Here is an 8,969-nt window from a genome sequence, read left to right on the forward strand (position 1 = left end):
ACGGAGGAGTGAATAATAATACGAGGGAGTGAATAATAATACGGAGGAGTGAATAATAATACAGCGAGGAAATAATAAATAAATACATCAAGAAATAAATACAGAAATAAATACGGTTAGGAAATAATAAATAAAAAATGTCTATTTTTCTTGATGGAAAGTCATGTGTATGAAGAAATAAAAAAGAAAATATATAGTATATATATTTATTATTTTATTTATTATTATGTCAGTTTTGGTCCTCCATAGGAATATACAATGATTATGAAAGTAAGTGGCACGTGGGCAGCAATGCTCAACAACACCACAGGAGGCAATAGTGTAAGTTAAACCGCCGGTAAACTCCTAAAGAAGAAGAAGAGGAAGTCCATGTTTTCCAGCATGTCTGCGATTGGGATTCATTTTGGTTATACTTGTGCCTGCGTGGCCGTGTTTAAGGTGAGCGACTCGCAGTCTTTTACCACCTAAAATAATTCAGAGCTGAGCTCCACGCTGCTTTTCGCGGGGAGGACGAGCAGAGATGTCAGTTCCGGTAATGATGGATGGCGTCGTGGTAAAATTTAGCAGCAGCAGTCTAGTGGTCTTTCAGAGAAGAAAAGAAGTTGGGAGAACCAAGAGGCTAGAAGATCAGAGAGGAGTGAGGGGGTCCAGGTGTGTGGAAGACACAGGTTCAGCTCAGAGGGAAGCTATATAATGTCTACACGCTAACAGTTCCACACGTCGATGAGGTCGCCATGTTGGGAGGGTAATGCTGTCAGTCACTGATCCAGAATCTGTAACGTTATTGTTACCTCTACTTTTTAATAAGGCATTTAGCTTATTATGTTAATGTGTTATAAATTAGGACACAACTTTTTAATTTTGAATCAACATATGTGCTTAAAAAATAAAACCAGGTTCTTAAAAGTTGAACCTGGATAACAAACCTATAATTTGTTATCCTTAACAGCTTCCAGCTAACTATTACTGTTTATATATGTACGGTTATTCTATGATATATATGATGATGTTATATGATCTACACATTAATATTTATACTTTTAACACTACCTGTAATAACATACATATTTATCAGAGTCTGCTTTATTTGCCAAGTTTGTGCACACAGAATAAATTTGACTTCAGTTCTGCTTTGCTCTCAGTGAATGCATTTAACATATATATATATATATATATATATTTATGCGTGTGTGTGTGTTAGAAATAACGAACGGCTGGTTTTTACAAATCATACTCTGTCGTGTCGGCCTGAAGATAAAAGGCTGAAAAGTTTGTGTCTGGGTTGTGTGGGGTCAGCAGAGATTTAAGCTTTCCTTTACCTGTTCCTGTCCTGGATGGAGGGCTGGTCATTCCTGCCTCTCTGCAGACCTGATCAGTCTCTGCAGTTGGACCTGTTCTGTTTGTGGATGAGCCAAACCACACAGTTCTGGACAAACAAGGGACAGACTGTATAACATCTATGTAGAAGATGACCAGCAGCCATTATATGTGTACATTGTGTCCATAATCATGATCAATGTGCAGCTGGAATATCATCCAGCAATGTGCAGGCCAGGGCTCCTCTTAGTCCCTAGAGCTGATTAACTCTCATATCTTTTCAAATCCTCATCCTCTTTACTGTCGCTGTTTCCTGTCAACGTATTCTACCCTTTTCAAAAACTTGGCTCACTAAGCTCATAAAACCTCATTGTATAAAAGTAATTTTTGTCTTCAGATTACTTCTTGAAATGTACTCAAGCTACACTTCTGACAGGGTCTCCCCAGTGTGTTATAAGCCTGCCGGACCCTGTAAGGACCCCCCTCCATAGGACTGCTGCCAGTTTCCTGAAGGCAGTCATGCCAGTTGTCTTCCTTGTTTCCTGTTTTTATTTTTCTGTTTTCATGAAGTAAAATGTGTGTCTTAGGAGGGACGGGCTGATGTGGTGGCTAACGATGCAGGAGACAGAGTCACTCCAGCTGTGGTGGGCTACAGAGATACTGAGCAGGTGAGTCATTTAGTTCTGCTTTTCATTTAATCAATCTTATTTACTCCTAAAATTATTGGCAACAGAATCCTTTTTGTGTCTTTTCTGGCGTTCTGAAGCCGTGTCATTCTTGCTGATTCTATGTGGACTGTTTGTTCGTTTGCAGATTGTGGGAATAGCAGCAAAGCAAGGTCAGGTCCGAAACGCGACCAACACAGTTGTTAAGGTGAAGCAGGTTCTGGGGAGAAGGTAGGTCACAAGAGGAGCGTTTTGTTGCAGCTTATGTAGCTTCAGTAGAACAATGGCTCTGATCAGACCTGGAGGCCAAAATCTGAATTATTATTATTAAATGTGTAAAGCGATAGCAATCACTTTCTTTGACTTTTGTCTTTTTTTTTTCCACAGACTTCCTTTTTTTAATGTATGTATCTAACAAAGGCAGATTTGTTAGACTCATATATATATATAAATCATATACTCATATAACTATATATATAATCATTATTACCGTGGAAACTAAGTGCTTGTTTCCATAATTTAACACAAACATCAACATGCCATAGAAGAAAATGTATCAGTCCTCTGTTTGTACATGTTTTATGTTTTGTCTATTTAAAAACCTAAAACAGAAAACAACCTGCAGTTCTTTAGAAATGACAACAAATTTTCTGTGATGGATATTTATTGAACATTTTGAAGTCGCCTTTTCAGAGACGTAACAAGCTTTATTTAGCTGGACTGAGGGGAAGAACGGCTCCTTGACAGCAGCTCTGGACAATAATAGTTCTTTTCTCTGTCTTGATTTAGATTCGATGATCCTGTGACACAAACACACAAAGCAGAGACCAAATGCCAGGTATGTTGGCATTTGACATTAAGGGAAAGAAGTCTAATTATGTATTTATTTTTTGGTTATTGATGGTTTCCATTATTTAAACGTTTTCATCGTATGCCACTCTTCAACCCACATAAGAGCTAGAGTGACAAAAACATGAAAAGAAACAACAGGCCAGTTTTATCATCAATTGACTTTTGCTATTCTAATGCTACTGTCATGTAAAACATCCCGTCATCAGGCACACATTCACCTGGTTCCTTCTTTTTTTGACTGGTGATATATTTTCTTAATTATCATTATTTTTATTTCTTCTACCACTCTACTTGGAATAGGACTTTGGTTTCTTTCCTAAAATGCACTTTGCTAACAGAGACAAAGTTGGGACTCCATCTGACTTGTGGTTTGTGTGTGCAGGTTATCAACAGAGAGCAGATGCCATATTATGAGATCACCTATGGAGAGCATACACAGCTTGTGGCACCAGAGGATGTTGCAAAGCTCATCTTCAAGAAGATGAAAGGTAGTGTGAATTAAACGCACCCTGTCCGTAGAAACAGCCAATCAGATGACTTCTTTGCTTTTTCCCAGAAACGGCTCAGTCAGCTCTGGGCTCTGATGTCACTGACACCGTTATTACTGTTCCCTTTGAGTTTGCACATACTCAGAAGCGTAGTTTGAGGTAAGAATATTTTATTTTCATTAATTTCCGTTTTATTACTATATTTCACCAAGCTTTATGGTTTTGGGGGACAAATTTATGGTGTCCATGTTTCTTTAATTGACAGCAGTACATTTAACTGCTGCAGTTTAGTAGGCAAAACAATCTGGAAGTTCTCTGAAATATGCTTCAAAACGTTTTGCAGAGAGGCAGCAGAAGCTGCAGGCTTCCATGTTTTGAGGATGATCCATGAACCTGCTGCTGCTCTGCTGGCCTACAACGTGGGACAGGACTACTCCTCTGGGAACAGGTACAGGGTGTAAACGTCTGCAGAACGCCTGGAAAACAACAGAGGAAAAGTCAAGAGGCTGATTAGACATCTATTTTAACAAGCAATTAAGCAGGGGTACCTAATAAAGTGGTCAGTTAGTGTGCCTCCACAGTCGTTCTTAAAAGCTAAATTGCTTCAGGCGTCACTGGCTGCTGCTCAGCCTTTTCATTTGTCTGAGCTGTGCTGAATTCACTTCAGTTCTGATGAGGTTCAGCTTACTGAGTCTGATCTGAATTCTAAATGGATCGTCTTCCTCCTGTGTAGAGTGTGTGTTGATGTTTGACCTTGTGGTTTTGTCCCAGTCACGTCCTGGTGTATAAGCTTGGGGGGACATCCCTGAGTGTGACGGTGCTGCAGGTGAACGGGGGGATGCTGCGGGTGGTCAGCACCCGGACGGACCACAGCATCGGGGGGGAGAGCTTCACCCAGGCCCTGGCTCAGCACCTGGCCTCCGAGTTCAAACGGTAGCTACCGTCACAAAGAACAACACAAGTCAGGTCCATTAAACACAGAGAAGAAAATTCAGTTAATGGCTTTTATTTTGAAGTTCTTTTTATCAGAATGATGCATATCAAGTGTTAATTTCAACATGAGCAGAAATAAACATTTACTGAAATGAAAACTCAAAATGTTCAGATCAGTGATGCAGGATATTGAATCTTCATAGTGCGAGTTTCACTTTTGGATTCTTATGACCAAAATAATTATCTTCTTGATAATTTGTAAAATACGGGTTTGTATCTTTGTGTTATGCTAGGGGTTGAAGGTTAAATCTTGATGGGTTATTGAGCTAATAATAGAAATATTTCAAACCAATAAGAAAATGGGCATCTCAACATCATCACCATCTGCACTGGAGAGTACAAATGTTCCCATAATTCCAGAGGGCATTTGCATAATGTAAAAAATATTGAGAGTTGCCGTAGAAACCAGGAACCTCTTTTCTCTGGATTGTTTTTCTCAGCCGTCATGGCAGCCAGATGTCTCTAGCCGGGCTGTTGCCTTCCTGTGCAATTCCATACAAATATTCTGGTTTACAGACCAGTTTGGGCTTTCTCCCATTCACTTGGATTCCTTATGGTAGAATTTCTAATCAGCAAACAGAAGGACTGAATTATGATGTTGATTTTCTGCTCCGTTTTAGAATCCTAGTCTGCCTGTAGTTTTAGTGATGGCAGTGAAGGAAGCTGTTCAGTCTGTGTTGGTTACACTTCCAAATATTAAATTAATATTAACAGCCACCTCATGTGGATTAACCCTTCTCTCACAGCGCAGACAATTTCTGGTAAACTGGTGCACTACATACATCACAGGCAAACATTAGCGACTAGGTAAAATGTAAAACTTTAACATAAGTCCAGGCCTCCAGGATGGAATGGTTTCTCAGTAGCCTAGGGTCCAGTAGCAAAGCGTTGAACCAAGCTGGTTTTCACTGGGCTAAGATGTCTGTGTTGTTGTGCAGAACCTTTAAACACGATGTGAGCTGTAACCCACGGGCCCTGCTGAAGCTCATGAACAGTGCAGACATGGCCAAGCACTCTCTGTCCTCCCTGGGATCAGCCAACTGCTTCGTTGATTCCCTGCATGATGGCGTAGACTTTGAGTGCACCGTTTCTAGGTGAGGTGCCAGCGAGGGCGTTTCATCTCGTTATTTGTTTCATTTCGTTACGCTTTGACCTTTTGGTTTGTTTCCCACAGAGCTCGATTTGAGCTGCTCTGCTCCACACTGTTCAACAAAAGCATCCAGCCAATCAGGTCGCTGCTGGACGAGGCGGGACTCTCTGCTGGAGACATCAACAAGGTGAGACGGGTTGACCCAGGCACAGTTTCATACAAAGCACATCAAAAAATAACAGGTCCATGTTGAGAGGAAAAATAAAATGTTCTGATGTACTTCAAATATTATATTAATTTTGACCCAATTAATTAAAAACCCAATTGGGGAAAAATTATCTGGTATGGCTATCAGTTGCTCTCAAGACATTTACTGCTAAACCTGACTAGTACTTAGCTAGGTGTTTGGTCTGTTCATGCTGCGAGGCATTCAAAGTTGCACACAGTTCTTTGATTGTTTGCATGGTTTCATTCTAATAAGTGCTTCTACCACCACTTCTCCTTCCACTAAACTTTCTACTCTGAAAAAGCTGTTTGTTTACCAGCGACTGCCTGCTGAGTATCTGCAATTCTGAATTCTGGCACTTTTATTAGCTGAGAAGCATAAATCATAGATATGAACATAACCCAGCAGTTGGGCGGCCATTTTTGTTTTAGGTGGTTCTCTGTGGTGGATCGTCCAGGATCCCTCGCCTCCAACAAATGATCCGTGAGATGTTCCCGGACGTGGAGCTGCTGAACTCGGCACCTCCGGATGAGGTGATCGCAGTGGGAGCGGCCATGGAGGCGGGGCTTCTGGTTGGCCGGGACGGCCTTGCCCCGGAGGAGGAGTCTGTTGCCGTGGATGTCTCTGCTGCTGACATCCTCCTGAAGGTATCCTCATCTGTTTGAGTAGTCTGCACTGAGCCATCTGAACAGCATGGATGGCTTTCCCTTTGGAATATGACCTTTATATATATTACTATGTACAGGTCCTTCTCAAAAAATGTGGATATTGTGATAAAGTTCATTATTTTCCATAATGTAATGACAAAAATTAAACTGTCATATATTTTAGATTCATTGCACACCAACTGAAATATTTCAGATCTTTTATTGTTTTAATACTGATGATTTTGACATACAGCTCATGAAAACCCAAAATTCCTGTCTCAAAAAATTAGAATATAAAATATATGACAGTTTAATTTTTATCATTACATTATGGAAAATAATGAACTTTTTTACAATATTTAAATTTTTTGAGAAGGACCTGTATATATGAAGTGGATAAAATACTGTCATATTGTGACAACATTCCGAAACAGAAACAGCTAAGTAGTTACTCATTTTCCCTCTTAAAATAGTGGAATCTATGGAATTAGCTTTTTTCTCGTTTGAGATGTAAAATAAAGATATAAAACAAAAGACATCCTCTTTCACTCAGTTCTATAAAATGAGGATTAGGATGAAAATGTTCTGCTTTGTGCTGCAGGAAGTGGATGATTCAGGAGCCGAGACGTTTAGTGTTCTCCTTCCTGTGGGAACTCCCCTTCCTGCTCGCAGACACCACACCTTCTCCGCCGAGGGCAGACTGTCCTCCCTCTGCCTGGAGGTTTATCAGAGGGTCGCCACAAAGCAACCCCAAAAACTATCCAAGGTAATCAGAATTGTAGTTTTGTATTCAGGTGAGTTTTAGTACTTTGTAGTTTGATATTGTTGACTGAAAAAGTTTGCCACGCAACTGCACATTTTCACTGAAGGTAAAGAAAAATTGTGCAAATTCACAAAAATATTATGCACCATCTAACTACTTGCACATGTTTGTGTTTAATATCCAGATTATTTTAAGAGACCTGCAGCCCAGTGAAGAGAACCACAGCATTGATGCTGTGGTCACCATGAAAAGGTGTGTGTCCTCTGAAGCATCAGTGTGTTCAGTTCAGTTCACAGTTGTGGAGAATTCTTGTCTGTGTGTTCCAGGGACGGTTCTGTTCATGTGTCATGTGCAGCGCAGAGCAGTGGGAAATCTGAGGCCGTCACCATAGCAGCAGCAGCAGCATCATGAATTCACTTCATCGCCTTCCACTACGTGTTGCAGTGCTCCTCCTGTTTTCTACAACTTAATAAACTAATGAAACCATAAGCAGCTGCACAGTGCTTTCATATCACGGAATAATGCAGATCGCAAAAATGGCCACAAGGTGTCGCACTTTGAAAGTTCTTAGCAGATTTGAGAGTTGGGCAGTGTGAGCAGGATATGATGCTGGAACACATTCAGATAAAAATGAAAGTAAAGTTCTGGGGGCTCATGCATAAAAGACTGCGCAGTTTTGACACTAAAACTTGGAGTACGGAAAAATTTTGAAAAGTGCGACAAAAAAAATCAAACACATAAAGCCGTGCGCAGGCACGTGACCGCGCATCTTTCCTTTATAAATCCTAATTTGCGGGAAATAGAGCGCAGCTGCTGGTCCGCCCTGTCGCCACCCACAAATACGTATGTAAATTTGTATAAATACCCGGAAGTCTGCCACCACGTGAAGAAATAACCATGGCAACGTCCTTGTTTGAAGCAGTTCAAGTATTTATAATCATAATTCTATATTTTATTTAAAAGGTGCTTTGAGGGCACATAATGTCACCTCACAAAAATAAAAATACATTTTAAAGACAAAAACAAATCCAAAGTAAAAAATAAAAGATCGTGCCTGTCTGAACAGTAGCGCGTTCAGCCGGGATTTAAAGACAAAGAGTCCTTCGAGTGGGGAAAGTGGACGTTTAGAATCAGAATCAGAAGAATTTTATTGTCATTGTCAGAAAGGCAACGAAATTGCAGTTCCAGTACAAACATCCATTACACAACACGAGAGGGAGTGAGAGGGGGGGATAGTTGGCTGAGGCCTCGCAGCCCGACAGGCGCCGCCTTGCAGAGGAAATAAGAAAATCATCAGGTAAGGAGTATGGAGAGCCATTTCAGCCAAAATTAAATAAATAAACAAATGGGTGAAATAAATAAAAAGTGAAGAAAATGAGTGAAATAAAAAAAAAATTGTTAAATAATTTAGTTTTTTCATTAACCCAATTTTTCATTGATTTTTCAAATGATCAATTTCCCTTTTTTCATTTATCTATTTTTCATTTACCCATTTTTCATTAAGCTATTTTTCATTTAACCATTTTTAACTTAGCTTTTTCATTAACCCAATTTTTCATTTATTTTTCATATCAATTTCTCTTTTTCATTTATCTATTTTTCATTTATCCATTTACCAATTTTTCATTTAACCTCTTCAATTTCCCTTTTTCATTAACCCAATTTTTCATTTATTTTTCAGATTGTCCATTTCACGTTTTCATTTATCTATTATTAATTTATCTAATTTTCATTTGTCCATTTTTCATTTATCCCTTTGTCTATTTACCCATTTTTCATTAATCTATTGTTTAACTTAACCATCTTTCAATTTCCTTTTTCCATTAACCCGATTTTGTATTTCCCATTTTCATTAATTTCTCATACATCCCTTTTTTATTTACCCATTTTCTCATTTTCTTTGATCTATTTTTCACTTAACATTTGTT

At 39.3% G+C, this 8,969-nt stretch overlaps 1 protein-coding gene across 1 annotated transcript; it reads left to right on the forward strand.

The window, feature by feature from the left end:
- Positions 1-300: 300 nt before the first annotated feature.
- hspa14 (heat shock protein 14) lies at positions 301-7,530 on the forward strand. Its single transcript, XM_008401552.2, has 14 exons — positions 301-438; positions 1,905-1,985; positions 2,131-2,213; positions 2,772-2,820; positions 3,217-3,322; positions 3,391-3,481; positions 3,666-3,770; positions 4,094-4,255; positions 5,254-5,409; positions 5,490-5,592; positions 6,063-6,278; positions 6,880-7,044; positions 7,226-7,293; positions 7,368-7,530. The coding sequence occupies exons 1-14, from the start codon at positions 370-372 to the stop codon at positions 7,450-7,452; spliced, it is 1,539 nt and encodes a 512-aa protein (XP_008399774.1). The 5' UTR covers positions 301-369; the 3' UTR covers positions 7,453-7,530.
- The last annotated feature ends 1,439 nt before the right edge of the window (positions 7,531-8,969 follow it).

Source organism: Poecilia reticulata, linkage group LG23, assembly GCF_000633615.1.
Source record: "Poecilia reticulata strain Guanapo linkage group LG23, Guppy_female_1.0+MT, whole genome shotgun sequence".
NCBI classification, from domain to species: domain Eukaryota; kingdom Metazoa; phylum Chordata; class Actinopteri; order Cyprinodontiformes; family Poeciliidae; genus Poecilia; species Poecilia reticulata.